The sequence below is a fragment of the Sminthopsis crassicaudata genome, chromosome 6 (genome assembly GCF_048593235.1).
Source record: "Sminthopsis crassicaudata isolate SCR6 chromosome 6, ASM4859323v1, whole genome shotgun sequence".
NCBI lineage: Eukaryota > Metazoa > Chordata > Mammalia > Dasyuromorphia > Dasyuridae > Sminthopsis > Sminthopsis crassicaudata.
Genome location: NC_133622.1, coordinates 54,764,989 through 54,782,637, shown reverse-complemented (window position 1 = coordinate 54,782,637; position 17,649 = coordinate 54,764,989). Strand labels below are relative to the sequence as shown.

The 17,649-nt window shown below is 33.3% G+C and overlaps 1 protein-coding gene across 6 annotated transcripts in view; it reads left to right on the top strand.

Annotated features, from left to right (window-relative positions):
• The window catches only part of SCLT1 (sodium channel and clathrin linker 1), a 183,161-nt gene that overhangs the window by 77,091 nt on the left and 88,421 nt on the right, over positions 1-17,649 (top strand). For all 6 annotated transcript variants that reach the window (XR_012483292.1, XM_074274165.1, XM_074274166.1 and 3 more), the window contains exons 12-13: positions 734-911; positions 5,007-5,105. Coding sequence is in view for 5 of the 6 variants with exons in the window: in XM_074274165.1 (XP_074130266.1) it covers positions 734-911; positions 5,007-5,105 (277 nt within the window). In the remaining variant the exon portion in view is untranslated. The remainder of the gene's footprint in view (positions 1-733; positions 912-5,006; positions 5,106-17,649) is intronic.

Sequence of the window (17,649 nt, the reverse complement as noted above, 5' to 3'; positions counted from 1 at the left end):
TCTGTAATGAGTGTATGTGTTTTTTGTTGTTGTTCAATAGTTAAGTTCAACTCTCTGTGACTTCATTTGGGGTTTTCTTAGTAAAGATAGGGAATAATTTGCCATTTCCTTCTCCAGCTCATTTTACAGATGAGGAAATTGAAACAAATAAGGTTAAGGTACTTGCCCAGACTCACACAGCTAATAAGTGTCTAAAACAGGATTTGAACTCAGTGCCTGGCACAGTACTCTATCCATTGTGCCAACTAAATTGTGTGTGACTTAAGGAGCTTAAGAAGGAGGAGGGTATCTGAAGACATCTGTTTGCCACAATGAAGCTTTTCCAGCTAGTATAGTTTAACAGGACATAAGAGGTTGTTTGTGATGATATGATACCATTCCTGCATAAACATATGCCGATAGTTCATATAGTCAACAAGAAATATTTTAATTATGTTCGGTATACTCTGTTTAAGAAGGTAAGGGAATCTATACTGTGTCATATAAAGATTTCCATAAAAATGGGTAAAAGTATTCCAGTTCATTAACTTATGGCTACCTAGAGTCTATCTCTGTTAACCTCTTCCATAGTTGACCAACTCATTTCCCAAGAATTCTAGATAGGTAAGGTCTCAGTGCATACTAATTTACTAGTAAATTTTTGCTCTGATATTATTATAAATATTCTTCATTAGCTAAAAGTAATGAAATAATTTCAATATATAGTTAATGAAAATTAAATATTAATTCTTAGGTTATGTGCAGCAATCCAAGAAGCTGACCAACTAAAAATAGAAAAAGCTAATCTGGAAAAACAAACCAAAGATCTTCAAGTAAAATGTGCTGGCTTAGAAAATGAGAAGTATGAAGCAATTCTAAGAGCCAGGGACAGCATGCAGCTCTTAGAAGAAGCCAACCTTCAGAAAAATCAGGTAAGAAAACACACACACACACACACACACACACACACTTGAAAATAATAAAATATGTTAACTTTTAATGATGGGATGAAAATTAAGTTCACTAATACAAAATCAGAATTTAAAAATGAAAGCAGGTATCTTTTGACATGTAATTTTTTTGTTTGTTTATTTTGATATTGAAAAACTCATTAAATCAAACACTCAGTTAACTGGAGTTTTCCTTTTAATATTTCCACTTTTAGGGCAAAGATTCAAATAAAAAGAAAAATGTATCAGGAATTTAGTTTTTAAAAAAAATTCAGGCTGTGTTCTGAGGATTGTTATGGTATTTAGTGAGAAAACAAGCAACATTATACCCATTATACATGTGGAGTCATACAATAATATATTATTTTCAGTGAGTGGGGGAGAGAAAAGAGAAAACTTAAGATGAAAACAAAAATTCTCGTATTCCTAAAAAATTATAAACTTAATAGGAAATTTATTAGAAATGCCTTTTTGCAAATGAGAATTGTATTAAGAAGACATTATTTAAACAATTGATGTCAGAGTATTACTTTATCAAATACTTAATAGAGCTAAACAAATTATTATTAGCTAGACTATTAAAAATGAAAATTTGTTAATTAGATGAATCAAGCCTAAAACATATATGTTAATATATATCAGTTTAAAGCTAGAAGACAAATATAAGTGAATAATATGTTTAATTTACTAATTTGCAAAGCTGTTAAAATCAACATGTTAACAAATATACAATAGGATTTTATTTATAAGTTTTCTACAGCACAGCTTTAATTATGTTTGATCCAAGTATTGCTAACACACTTTTTTGTTGTTGTTGTTGTTTTTAAATGTCTGGTCCAGTGAAAAGAATAGCAGTAATAATTCCTTTTTGTTTATGTTTCTAAGTATCATATATTTTTCTCTCATCTTATTGATAAAAAGATCAGTGTAGTTATTTCATATAAAGATAAATTAGTCATGGCAAAAGAAGACATGGGAATTATTTAAGCTATCTATGCCTAAAGCACAAAACACTGTGTAGAGTACTATTAGTCTCTATTTGAGATTATATTAAGAATTATATTCTTGAAAATCCACCTTTTAGAAAGTTTGTCCTTTAAAAAAAGACTGACATTAAAGCTGTTGGAAATAATTAAACTAAATTATCTGTTTATGGAGGAGAGATAAGATATAGGTATCCAATTTAAATATAGAATATAGTGTGAAAAGTGCTTGTTAGAAGTATCAACAGCTGTGGTGAAAATTCAGATGATGACAGATCATATTTTACTGAAAATCAAAGAAGTCTTCATAGAACAGATTGACCTTGAAAGATGAGTGAGTGGTTTAATATACTATTAATATAGTTTAATAGTATTTTTTTCTAAATAAATTTTAACATTCATTTTTAAAGTTTGTTTGAGATTTTCTCCTTCTCTCTTTCACTTTCTCCCTCCCTAAGATGATAAACAATTTGAATTAGGTTATATATGTGTAATCATGTAAAACATTTCTATATTACTCATCTTGTAAAAGAAGAAACTGATCAAAAGGAAAAAAAAGTGGAAAAAAAAAGAAAATTAAAACAGTGTGTTTTGATTTGTATTAAGACTAAATTGATTGTTTCTTTGGATGTAAATAGCTTTTTTTTTCATGAAATGTTTGAAATTGTCTTACATTATCGTATCACTTGTTGTCATACAATCTTACTATTACTCTGTACCATGTTTTCTTGTTTTGGCTTAACTTCACTTTGCATTAGTTCATGATAAATCTTTCCAAGTATTTCTAAAATCCTCTAACTCTTCATTTCTTATAGCACAATAGTATTCCATTAAATTCATATACCATAACTTGTTCATCCATTCCCCAGTTGATGAGCATCCTTTCAATCTCCAATTATTTGCCTTCACAAAAATTTAAAATATAAATATTTTTGTACAAGTAGGTCTTTCCCCTTACTCCCCCTTTTTTGGTCTTTTTGGGATACAGACCTACTAGTGATAATGCTTGATGAAAAAATATGCACTGTTTTTTGCCCTTTAGGTATAGTTCTAAATTGTTGTCCAGAATGGTTAGATCAGTTTATAACTCCACCAACAATGTATTGGTGTGTGGATAGAATTTCAGCACAAGAAATTGTGTGTCTATACATTTATGTACATGTCTAAGGGGTACAGAATACATTTCAGGCCTAAGGAATGATATGAAAACAGGAACAGGTGGGACACTTGGAATGAGTTTGGTGAGCACTAAGTAAGCTAATTTGGCTGGATTAGAGGAGATGTGAAATATAGTAAGTGGGGATTCACAGTGTAGGCAGTTGTAAATATGTTTTTTAAAAGTCTTCTCCAGAAGAGGACCATGACATCAGGGAGGTGATGCCATGACATGCAAGTGAATTGGATTTGTGAGGGAAGGCTGTACAAGATCAACTGCCCGACTTTTCCCTCTTTTGAACCCTCCTAAAATACCCTGGGGCTTACTGGCTAGATTTCTCTCTTAAGGACCAGGTTTTAAAGAAAACCAATTTGATTCTAATTGGCCACCAATCCTATCCTAGGCCAAACTCCATTTGATCATTGTTTGGGTCCTGATTGACTCAGATTGAATGTAAATAGCTATGATTTCTGCTTTGGCCAGAAACCTGAGGATCTTCCTCTCTCAGATTCAATCATTCATTTATTTATTTAGATTTTTTGGACTAGAGAAAGAGATTCTCTGCTTTAATAGCTACCTAGCCTTAGTTACTGAATGGTTGGGTACTCAGTCAAAACTCTATAATCTGATTGAAGCCAAATTACACAGGAGCCTGAGTGCTAGAGTAAAAAAAAATTGTGCTTACTTTAGAAATCCAATAAATTGCTTTGAAATGAAAAGTGATATAGAACCATGGGATCAGAACTGAAAGGGAAGTAAGAGGTCATTTAGTTCAGCCCTTTTATAGCTGAGACAAAATGAGATAAAGTGACTTTCTCATTATAAGTGATGTGTATGAGGATGATTAAAATGGCAGCAACTAGAAAAATTGGAAGAAAAATAAAGTCAAGAAAACTAAATAGGAGACTGTTATAGTAATTTGCACATAAAATGATCTATCCAGATACAATAGAAGAAAGAAATTTTTATTATTAAGCATTGCATGCTAGTTGCCCAATCAGTCAGGATTAGACCCTTTCCTCAGCTTAGGACTGGACTCTGCATACAAGAGGAAAGAGATTTTGATCTATTAAAAACAATTAAATAGGGCCAATTAATTAAAAGAAAATAATACAACATTAGGTTATCTGAATTCTAATTGGATGAAAGATTGAGATTTACCAAATTAGGCAGGGGAGAGTGAACATATAAAATTCCCCCAAACCAGCAAAGGAAGTGTTCCCCTACTCCTTCCCAAATATCTGTAAACAGTCAAAAGAACATAGAAGTAATAACTGATTGATCAGTGTGGGGCACAAGTTTGCAGGTAAGACATATGGGTTGCTTGAAATACATTTTGAGAATGCTCCTTGCATCAGTCTTTGGTTCTGATTAGGTTTCTGGTCAACATAATCTAAGTTCTTGATTAAGGGTCTCTAATGAGCAGTTAGGGGTACTCTAAGCTTGCATGTTTTTTCCCCCAATTCCCACAATTGAATAACGTTTTCTCACAAAACAGAATTTGGACTAGAACCATAATTGAATCTAAAGGAAACTGAGTTAGATCCAGAATTGAATCACACGATGGAATCATTGTAGTTTTACTCAGTTCCCATAATTAATCACTTGCTATCCTATTCCCTCAGTTCCCTTAGATAAAGGGGAATGAGAATCAAAGAAGACTGTTATGGTTAGTCACTTTGTATTTATTAAGTGCCTGTAGTTCTACTTATCTTTAAAACAATGGATATACATGCATAGAAGAGTTTGAGTGAATGTCCACTGGATCACAAGAGATGTTGATCTCTGTTCTGGGTTTATTGTAGCCAGGTGGAAATTGAGAATTAAAAACTCAATTTTTAGTTTTTATCAGTAAGTAATTGTTGAATAGATTTCTGCCCATATCCTATTTTTGCCATTAATAGCACTTTTTTATAATAATGTTATTGTCTTCTGAAGGCATTGCTTGAAGAGAAACAAAAAGAAGAAGATATTAAGAAAATGAAAGAGACAATTTCTCAACTTGTGCAAGAGGCTGCTGTGCGAACCAGGAAAGAAGTAAGAGACTTGTAATTTTATTAATATTTAAGATAAAAATAGAAAAATATACACATTATAACTAAATATTGTATAATGCCCTAGCAAGTGTTTGTCAGAACAACTACATGCAGAACAAGTAGATAATTTCATTTTCAGTAAAAGCTTAATACATATTTTGCAGGAAGTTTGCTTGAGTTAGTATGTGAGAGTGTGTGTGTGTGTGTGTGTGTGTGTGTGTGTGTGTGTGTGTGTGTGTGTGTACGCACAAAAGAGACAGAAACAGAGAAATAAAGAGAAGAAAAAGAAGAGAAACAGATATACAAAAGAACATGGAAATGAGATTTCTGAGTCTGAGGGAGGACTAAAGAGTCTAAAAAAGAGACTAAAAGAAATTTGTAATCAAAATACTGAGAGCCAGCTATTTTTGCATTGTAATGAAGTAAAAACAGTGTTATATTTGGATTCAGTGAACTTGGGTTCCAATCCAATCTCTTCCATTTAAAAGCTTTGTAATACAACTTAAAATTCAAGAGGCTTACCAGCCTAAATCATAACTGAAAGAAATCCTCACTACAACATTCTGAACAAGTAGTAGTCAACCTCTGCTTAAAGACTTCCAAGGAGAGAAAACCCACTTCTTGAGGCAGTCCATTCTACTTTTGGACAACACTTAATTGTTGGCTGCATACAAAAAATCAGATCACAAGAGAAAAAACACTAGAAAGAAAAAAAAATCAAGCAAACAAACAACAACAATGACAAAAGAGGTGAGGATACTGTGCTTTGATCCACATTCAGTCTCCATACTCCTCTCTCTGGATACAGATGACTTTTCATCCTACATCTATTGGAATTTCCTTGAATCACCTCATTGTTGAAAATAGCCAAGTCCATCACAGTTGATCATCGCATAATCTTGTTGTACTGTTTTGCTCAGCATCAGTTCATGATCAGTCTTTCCAGACCTTTCTGAAATCATCCTGCTGTTCATTTCTTATAGAACAATTCCATAACATTCATATACCATAACTTATTCAGTCATTCCCCAACTGATGGGCGTCCACTCAGTTTCCAGTTCGTTTGTATTTAAAAAAGGGCTACTACAAACATTTTTGCACATGTGGGGTCCCTTTCTCTTTTTTATGATCTCATTGGGATACAAACCGCAGTAAACATTTATCCTTCTTAACCTCTGGAGTTGACTCATCTTTTCATCCTGGACATGATCATTCTTTTTGCATATCTCTACTCTTTCTTTGTAGTGCTGCTAACTGTTCCTTCTCAGTTTTTATTTTGTTTTGTTTACTAAATCTTCATCCTTATCATATCTGCTAATGTGAATGCCCCTAAAGCTCTGTCCTGGCCTCTTTTCACTTTTCTCTCTATACTAACTTGTTTGGGGATCTCCTAGGTTCCTGTGAGCTTCAGTTATCATTATCTATGCAAATAGTTCCCACATCTGCTTACTCTTTCTCTTAAACTTCAGTCCCCCATCTCTAACTGCTTATTGAACATTTTGAAGTGGATATCTTATAAGCATCTCAAATTCATTATTTCTAAAACATCTTCCCCCAATGAATCTTCACCTTTTTTCAGCTTTACTCTTGTGTGGAGGGCACTGCTGTCCTTCCAGTCTTATAGATTTGCACCCATGGTGTTATCTCCAATTCTTCCTCTTATCCCACAAATCCAATCAGTTGCCAAATTTTTTTGTTTCTACCTCCTTATCTTACTTTATCCACTCACCATTCAGAGAATCACATCTCTAGGTTAGACTTTCCTTACCTTGTATGTCTATTATATAACCTCCTGACTGATTTCTCTACTGCAAGTCTCTTCTCAGTGCAAAAGTTTTCCACAAGTTTAGCTTCAATAGCTCTCCCTTCTTGGATCAGCTATAGACTGCTTTCTTTGGCATTTAAACCTTTCACAGCCTGATCTTTTTTATATTTTCAATCTTTTTAACACTTTATTCCCTTCCATGAACACTGTGGTGGAGCCATTCTGGCCTACTTGCTGTTGCTCTCAGGATACTCCATCCACTATTTCCATTTTTTCCCACCGGCTGTTTCCCAGCCTAAAATGTTCTTCTCACTGACCTTCAAGCTTTCAGAATCCCTGGCTTACTTCAAAAATTAGCTCAAATGTTAACCCTCTGCAGGAGGCCTTTCCTGATTCCCTGATTTGTTAATATCTTCATAGATTCAGAGATTGACAGCTTAGAAAGGAATTTAAATTTCAACTAGTCAATCCCCTTCTTTAAGAGATAAGAAAATGAGGCCAAGAGATTTTGAATTACTTATTCAGGGTCATACAGTTTGTAAGGATGGGGCTAAATTTGTACCCACGGTTTTTTTCCAATCTACTTCTCTAATAATAATAATGATAATCTTTCATCCTCTCTGCGTATTTCTGTTATGTACCTATTCATAAATATCCTTTCTTCCTCATTAAACTCTTTAAAGACAGGGACTGTTTTTTGCTCTCTATTGCATCACCAAAAGTTAGATGAGTACCTGACCCAGTATATGTAGTAATTGATTAATTGATGTGTTTCCTGTGGTTCTACAGCATTGGCTTCATTTTTCTTTGTAACTGAAATAGTTTCACTTTGGCTTCAAAATTTATTCTTGGGCCTTTTTTATTTCTCCTGTGCTGACTTTTAGTCCATGGAAACTTGCCTATCCAACCTTCCTCTCATCTGTTAGAAATCTGCCTTTCCAACTTCTAGTGTATATGTCAAAATATGACTTTCCTGTTCTCTATTACAAACTATACATGGGAGTGGTAACTTCCTCCCACAGTTCCCATTGTTTCCATCCCAAGAATAAGTTTCTTCTTGTAAGTAAGGATTGGTTCTAATCTTGGATTTCCCATAGTTGATTCATCATACTTTTAAAGAATGAATTTTGCGTTAAAGCAAATAAATCATTAATTGATCTGTTTTTAGCAGGAAAAGAGCTCTAACACATGTCTGGATAACATCTATCTTCTTACTACTAGATCCAAGCTCTGTTTTAGATGTATGATCTGTTCTCGTATCCCCCATTTTGTTTGTCTTTATGGACAGATGGTCTTTCTGATGACAAAGTTATCTCATTTTACTATACTCAAATGCTTCCCACTATACTTCTTGGACTTTTTAGTGAAGTCCTTAGCACATTAAAAATTATCATTAAAAAAGATTAAAAATTTAAGATATTTGAAATTTTACATACAGATAAACTTTTGAAGAAAGTTTTCAAAATATATCACATCAGAACTAATAAAATTCTATGATTGCATCCCAGAGGAATCTTTTATACCTTATTCAGAGAGATTTGAGAACAAAAAAAAAAAAAAAAGAAAAAAAAAGAAAGAAAGAAAGAAAGAAAATTCTAAGTGGAATTCAGTGATCATTCATTCTGGAAGGTCACAATCATCAAAGAGTTTTGAAGATTTGAATTATCTATCCCTATGTAACAAGTTTATTAGTAGCAATCTATTTATACATAAATAGAAAATATTCACTTCAAGTCAATTCACAATAAATCTTTAAAATCTCTTTTTTTTTTTTTTTGAAATAACAATTAAGGAAAGCATATCTTTTCTAGTCTGAATGAAAAGAAAGATGAAGACTGAGGTACCAAATAAACTAGCTTTGATTTCTCATATTGATTTTGCTGCAACAATTGATTTAATCAATTTAATTATTTTTTGTATTAATATAAGTTAAAAGAAGCATATGCTTTATTTTGTGCTAGTTGACATTTTAAAATTAACATTTTAAAATCTATAAATTAAAATATCTTTTTTCCATTATATTTGTTTTTCAACAAATTCTTTGTGCTTATAAATCTCTTTTCTTCATAAGTTTTAATCTCATTGAGGTAATATATGTTTCACTTTGCTGAAGTAAATAAAATAAATAAGCATTATTCTTCCACAAAATTAAAATGAAAAACACAAAAAGAAATCGCTTTATAAATAACAGTATGTTCTTAAAATGAAATATTTGTCTTATGTGTGAAGACTATGTGTATGTGCATTGGTTATTGTCCTTCATTCTCAAAGAGGACCAAAATGACATTACTACATTGGATTCAAGATACAATATGTCCAAATGTGATTCATCAGGCCAACAGGAGCTCAGAAAGCTCTATTATAGGTCAGGCACAAATAGTCCATATGAACATTCAGCATAGGGTTTTCTCTAAATTTGTGCATCTCATTTTTCTTTTGAGCTGCTGCAGTTCTGCTTTGCTCACAGTGCACAGTACCTTCAGCACACCATACTGAACAGCCCTTTGCTTGTATTTCCCATATTATGCAATCAATTCCAGAATTCTTCAAAGAGATCTCAAGGGTATCCTCGTACCATGTCTTCTGACCAACATGTTGAACACCTTCCTTATGTGCATTCTCTATAAAATAGTCTTTCAGGTGATCAGACATTTGGTATTCAGACAACATGACCAGTCCATCAGAGTTGCGCTCTCTGCAGTAAAATTTGAATGATTGGCAGTTTAGCTGAAAAAAAAATCTGAGTGTCTGGTACCTTATCTTACCAGGTGATCTTCAGAATTTTCTTAAGGCAGTTCAAATGAAAGCAGTTCAGTTTCTTGGCATGGTGCTGGTATACTATCCAGGTTTCATAGGTGTACAAAAATGAGGTCACTTTGATAGGCAGCCTCTTACCTCTTTCTCATACTTTCCTTTGGAGTCTTGTAAATACTGAGCTTGTTTTGGTAATGCATGTGACCACCTCATCATCTACGTATACATACATGAAAGTATACTGCCAAGGTAAATGTATTTATCTGGAGCATTCAAAATGTCTCTATTTGCTATAACCAATTTTTCTACATATGGGTATTATAGTACTGGCTGGTAGAGAACCTCTGCTTTCTTGGTCAAGTCAAAATTAGCCCAAACAGCAGAGAATCACTCCATACTTTGTTGCATCTCAGCCTCAGAGACTTCATGCAATGCCCAATAATTTGTAAACAAAAAGTTGCACATTAACTCTTCCTTCACTTGAGCCTTGGCTTAATTCCTTTTCAAGTTAAATAATTAACTGTCAGTGTGGTAGCTGACTTGGATGCTTTTTTCATCCTTGTTGAAGGCCTCTAACAACAATGATGAAAACATTATGGTAAAAATGGAAGCAAGCACACACACAGTTTTGCTTCATTCCTTTGGTGACTGGGAAAGTGCAAGAGCATTGTCCATTATCCAGAATCTGGGCAAGTCTGCCATCATGAAACTGATATACAGTACTGATGAACTTCTCCAGCTCTTTTTAAAATACTCTTTTTTTTTAATTGTTATGTTTTTTCTAGTTATACATGTACATTCATTTTTTGTTATACCCAATTCTTTTTGAATCATGTTGGAAGAGAAAAATCAGAACAAAAGGGAAAAACCACAAGAGAAAAAGAAAAAGGAAAAAAAGTAAACATGTTCAGCTGTTAGGATTACTAGGTGAGAACTCAGGTTGACTTGATAGAAGGAGCAAGCTCATTGGCTGAAGTGGTTCTTCCCAGAAGCCCTTGCATTATCCCACGCTCACTCTCTGGGAAGAGATCTGCTGTGTCTTCTACTCAAATCTCTCCGACAGATTCTAAAGTTCTTTAACAGTCTTCTTATTATCCATGCTCTTTCAGTGTCAGATGTTTCTTAGATCTTCTCCTTTATTTTGAGGTCTTTCTCTTTTTCTGTCTCTCTCTGATGGACAAGGCGAATATGACTCGTTGGCACCCATCTGATTCCTTCTCCTGCTGAAGAAATACAAGCAAACCCTCTCCCCCAGGCAGTTAACCTATCTGGTCCCTTCCATTCACCACTTTCTGGATCTCTCCACATCACCTGGCGATTATCTAAGGACAGTGGAGATGCTCGCACTGGACACTGCCCTTCTGGTGGGTTATAAAACCTGTCTGCCGGAGCCAGTGCATCTTTGTCAAAAATTAGAAAATTAATGGTATAGAGAACTAAATTTAGAAGTTCCCTAGGGCTACCTGTGGCTCCCCCTTTCTTTTGTTTTATAACCCACCAGAAGGGCAGTGTCCAGTGCGAGCATCTCCACTGTCCTTAGATTCAGCACTCCACAGCACCTGTGTCAGCTGCCTCATGACTATAGAACTTTTTGTTCTCCTTCATCCATTCCACCTGGTGGGGGGAGGAGAGGGGTATCTTTACATTCTTGGGACGGACATGTCCTTAACTCACCAAAGGGTTTGAGAGCCCTCAGTTACCCCTAGCCTGTTTGAACCTATGTGCTGAAAAAGTTTACAGTGGTGTGGCTGCTGCCCATGCTACCACTTGTTAGAGCCACAGGTGAGAATAGAGTAGATCAAGTGGAATCCAGAGGAGAAAACAGCCTTCGAACAGATTGGGCTCCCTCACAACAAAGGGATTAGTCTTCTCTGAGCAGACCCTATGCCCCATGTTTGTGCGTATTAAAAAGTAATAAAAATAAATAAAAATATTTGTCATGATGATGGAGGGACATTTAGACCCAAAGTTAAATAAATTGATGCATTGAATTACTTGGCAGATAATATAGGGATAGAAATAGATATGGATAGATATACATATATACATATATATATACTTAGATATCCACATCTAAATATTATAAGCTGATCAAAATAAATTGTCACATGTATAGAATTATGATCAGCAACCTCTTAATTTTGTCACTTAATTTAGTCTCATAAAGACTAAAGTTTGAAATAATGAAATAAAAGTACAAGGCAGTGTTCTCTCTCTTCTAAGAAAGGCTTTATTGCTATTTTAAACTTTGCTATTCATTCATTCAACCATTATTTAAGTGACTATGTATGTAACAAATTTTGTTATATCCTGTAGGAGAAACTGAAATACAGTTGGCTTCTTTTAAAGACAAGGTCTCACAGGATTGTTATGTAACCCATAAAATAGAGGATTAAACATATTCTCCTATCCTCACAATCTCTCAAAGCTCTCCAAATTAAGAATTATAATTATGCTCAGTTATACAATTTAGCAATTGCAGGTGCTTTTCCAGCCGAATACACCAAGAATCTTAAGAAGGTAAAGCCTGATAAACTAACAGCAGAAAGGCTAAACCCAAGTCCCTAAAGTGCTCATTCAGCAATCCCTTCTGCCACCATCATTGAAGCTTAGGCAGAGTGGTACAACCTGATCCACATGCTTGTGACAGAACTCATCTCTTTCTCCATGCTCTACTCCCCTCCTGTGATTGCCTTAAGATAGAGAAAGATAGATGGACTCTTGCTCTATCTGGAATAGGATTGTAGCAATCCATTGGACTGCAGGAGTACTTAATCAGAAAACTAAGAAACCATCTGATTTTGGAATAAAGCTTTAAGCCAACAAGGAACAACAATCCCAACAAGGAATGAGATTGTTATCCAACTGAACCAAGTTTTGTTTTTCCCCAAAGTCACTTAGAACAGAAACTGAAGCTAACAAAAAGTGAATTCCCCAATGTTATAGGAATTTGAGGGGGCTTTGAGTTACAGATCTATGGAAACTACAATCAGAATGGGGAAGGAGAGGAAACAGAATATGAGTAATTGAGGAATATAAGGAAAAGAGACTGAAATTACCAGATATTTCTGAAGGGGAAAAAACTCAAGACAAGGAAACAAAGCCATAAGGAATATACTGACAATAAAAGGGAAAATGACTCAAGATTATTTCTGAGTCCTATATATCTGAATAAGTTTTTATAAGACAAACAAAAATGAATTAATGATAAAACAGAAGACCCTAGGTATTGCCAAGAAAACATGGACTTACAGCAGGTTGACTTGAGAAATGAGAATGGTAAAAGTAGAATTTATAGTTTACAGAACAGAAATAATTAGAAGACAAAAATATAACAGGAAAGGATTAATAAACTGAATACATATATTTTAAAAATTAGAAAAATTCCTTCTCATTTGGCACCGCCAATATGTTGTTCATATACTATGTGGAAATTGGCTGGGTGACCTACATTTCTTTGAGGCCATGTGCTGGCAAACTGGTGGATGCTATTGATCAGAATAGGACTCATACCATACAGTGGTGTAAGGAGGCCATGGCATTAAAATGCATCAGGTGCTCATCAGATATATATCTGGCCTGCTTAGGAGAAGGAAAAGATCAATATAATTATCAGGTATGACATGAAGAAGCTCCCCTAAGAAGGGAGTTGCCTAGAAGGCACTGGCCTCAAAGGTCTCTGCCAAGAAGTTCCCCCTCAAAGAAGGCTGAGGATCAGAAGATAGCCCTAGGCCAGAAGACTCAGAAGGATCTGAAAGCCTCCAACCAGAAGGTCCCAGCCAAAAAGGGCCTGGTCAGAAAGCAGCTGTTCCAAAGGCCAAAAAAATAAGAGGAATCCTCCAGAAATTCATTAAAGGTTTTGCAGTATACCTAGAAAAAAATTAAAGTCAACAAGTAAACCTAAAATAAGCCAAAAGAGGACATACTGAAAAATAAAGGAAAAATAGGCAAATTGGAAACCAAAAAATTTCTAGAGATGACAAAACAAAAAGCTTGTCCTTTGAAAAAGCTAAACGTCACTGAAAGGGTCAGAGAATCAAATCAATAAATAACAAATATGCAAGATAAAATCACAATACAACCAGAAGAAATACTGTTTTTCAAATTATCGGAAACCATGATAGACAATTATTTGCTAACAAAACAATACAATAGAGGGATACCTTCTAAAATACAATAGGAGATGAAATAGAAGTCATTAGTAATTTATTTTTAAATATAACTAACTATAAAGGAACTCCCAAAACAACATCAACAAAAACAATTTCTGTTTTTGCTCTGATGGCTTTCTAGAATGGGTAAAAACAGAATATGGGGAGAAACTCTAATGATGTCAAAATAGAACAACAAAAATTCAGTTTTAAAATGTCATCATTTCCTATAATTAGTATATAACGGCTAGAAAATGTATAAGTAACTGGAAAATTCTTAAATGTTTTGCAGCATATAAGCTAATTCTTAATGTTCCATCAGTGTCAAGAAGTTTCTTTTAAGTGGTTTAATATTGTGGATGGTTATTAAAAAGATTTAGAGAATATTATAAGAACTGGATTAAATGTGGAGTAGTACTCTGATGAGACAAGTAATTATTCAAAAGTGCTATAATTAAGGAAAATACTATAATTCTAATGATCTTCAGTAAATTTTTTCCTTGTAAATTAACTTGTTTAAATAATATGTGCATAACATTTCCCTCTATGAAATCTTTATTAAATAGTATAAATTAAATTTTAATAGCTTGTTCATTTTATAAATTAATAAGAAAAAAGGTGATATCTCTTTAGTATCTTTCCATGGCTTTTCATATTTCTGAACATACTGCTTACAAGAACTCTTTTACTGCATATGTCATAATTATTTTTCTGTTTTATGGCTACAGAGTTATAATTATACAAACTAATTCTAATCTGGCAGACTTATGTTATCCACTTCTTATCCTAAACTTTTTCACCTGGTTTCTTGAATATCTAAATACACTTCACAATCTGACTTCATCTTACCTTTCCCACCTTATCTCATGTTGGAGGTTGTAGTGTTCAATCATTTCAATCATGTTCGACTCTGTGACTCATTTGGGGTTTTCTTGACAAAGATACTGAAATTTTTTGCTGTTTCCTTCTCCAACTCATTTTACTGATGAGAAACTGAGGTAAATGGAGTTAAATGACTTGTTCAAAGTCATACAGTTAATAAGTATCTGAAACCATGTTTGAATTCAGGAAAACTCATTTTTCTGACTTCAAGTCCAACCCTGTCCATTGTTCCACTTAGCTGCCCCACCCTATCTCAAATTATTCCTTTTTTAGTTCTTAATTATTAACAATAATAATAATCATTACGTCTGGCATTAAAAGGTTAAGAAGTTACCAAAGGATCATTTGGTTTGAGTCAAAACCAAAACTTAAGCCCAGGTCATTTTGACTCCAAACAAGTTTTGTTTTTTTTTTAATCACCATATCATGGCATGTTTTAAAGAGTTTTTTGTTTGTTTGTTTTTACTGGTTTTCACAATTTCTTTATTCCAGCCGCAATAATAACTATTCCCTTGCGTCATCTCACCTTCTCCAGCACCATACCCCTGATACTGGAAATGGGCTCCTGCAACATCTCTACCTGCTTAAATCCTTTGCTTCTATTGAGATGGGTATTTCCTGTCTTCTTTAAAAAAAAAAAAAAAAAAAAAAAAAACCACCTTCAAACCCTCTAACTATAAGTGATTCTTCTTTGCTTTAAAAAAGTTTTCTTTCATATCATTATTGCCTTTCAGTTATTCTTCCAATACCAATAAAAGCCCATCCTCTGCTAAATAAGAACCTTTATTTTTAACGGGGAAAATAAATGAACACACTGACCATTATCTATAGTCTACCTCTCTACTAAAGGTGTGGGGCGTGCAAGTGTTTACTGTGTTGATCAGTTAGGAAGTTTTTCATCATTGTTTTTTTTTCTTTTTTTGCACTTAATAGTATTTTTCTCAATTACATGTAAAGATAGTTTTCAATATTCATTTTTGTAAGATTTTAAATCCCAAAAAGTTCTGCTTTCCTTCCCTCTCATCCACCCCAAGACAAATTATACATATGCATTCATGTTAAACATATTTCCACATTAATCATGCTGTGATAGAAAGATCAGAACAAAAGAAGAAAATTATGAGAAAGAAAAAGCAAAAATAAAAATAAATGAAAATAGAATGCTTTGATCTGTATTCAGACTCCATAGTTCTTTCTCTAAATATGGTCAGCATCACAAGTCCTCTTAGAATTGTCTTAGATCACTGCATTGCTGACAAGCTAATTTTATCATAATTGATCATCACAAAATGTTGCTATTACTGTGTACAATGTTCTTCTGGTTCTGTTCAGTTATCTGTTCATATAAATCTTTCCAGAATTTTTTGAATTCCACCTGCTCATCATTTCTTATAGCACAATAGTATTCTATTGAATTCATACACCACAACTCCATTCTCCAGTTGCTAAGTATCCCCACAATTTCCAATTCTTTTCCATCACAAAAAGAACTGCCATAAATATTTTTGTATGTGTGTGTTCTTTTCTCTATTTTATAATCTATTTGGAATACAAATATAATAGTGCACTTGCTGGATCAAAGGATATTCAGAGTTCTATAGCCCTTGCATTATGACTCTCATTAATGTGTGCTTTAATTTCTTCATATGAAAACTGCCTGTTCATAGCCTTTCACCAAATATCATTATTTTCCATTTCATTATCTTGGTCATCTTGTTAGTTGTTCTGAATCTTCCTACTTTTTTCTTTTTTCAGTTCGTACAAGTTTTTCTAAGTTACTTTGAATTTTTCATATTTACCATTTCTTCCCTGACCATGATACTCTTTTTTAAATTTCTATGCTAAAATTTCTTTATATTCCAGTTAATGAGCATCTTCTTTACTTCCAATTTTTTACCATTACAGCAACTGACATTATAAATATTTTTGAACATATGGGACCTCTGTTTTCAACATCCTTGGAATATATAATTAATAATGATACTGTTTGTTCAAAAGGTATACAATTTAGTGACTCTTTTAGTGTAATTGAAATTGTTTTCCAGAATGATCATACCAATTAACAAGTTCTCTAATATTCTCCGAGCCCTCCAACATTTTTCATCATTTCTCATCTGTTAATCTGAAAGGCATAAAAGAAACATCAGCATTCTTTTAGTTGCATTGTCCCTTGTTAATAGTGATTCAAAGCATCCTTTCATATGGTTATTGGTAGTCTGCATTTCTTATTTTGCAAACTTCATATTCTTTGGTCAAATTTCTATTGGGCAATGGCTCTTGTTTTTATATACTTAAATCAATTCCCATGGATATAATCCTTTTCCAGATATATTTGCTACAAAGATTTTGTCTAATTAACTGCTTCTCTCTTAATCTGAGGAATAGGATGACCATGTCAATTCTAGGACTCCTTCATACCTTTTTTTTATTATTTCCCTTTTTTTGTTCCTTCCATGAAATTTTAGTATTATTTTATTTGTATTATTTCTGTAAAGTAAGCTTTTAGCAATTTGATTGACATGGCACTAAACCTGCAAATGGATTTGGATAGTTTGTCATTTTCATTAAATTGATATTGCTCAACAATGAATAATAAATATTTCTCAAGTTATTAAAACCTTTCATGATTCTGTAAATCATATTTTATAGCTGCATCTATATTAGCCCTGAATGTGTCATAGAAGGTTTATGCATCTTACTATTATTTTGAAAATTATGTTTTTCTATTAAATTTTCTATTAAATTAGTAATATGTAGAAAAGCTGATAATTTTGAGGATTTATTTTGTATTCTACTACTTTCATCAGTCTACAAGAATATATTGTCTCCTAAGTGGGAGGTTCTATATGCTCAGCTTTGTGTATTTAAGGATAGTAATGAAACAGTTATTATTACTCAAAAGCTTACATGTATATATAAACATATGCAAAATAAATATAAGGTAATCTTTTGGGCAGGAATAGGCACTTGCAGCTTGAGGAATCAGGGAAAAA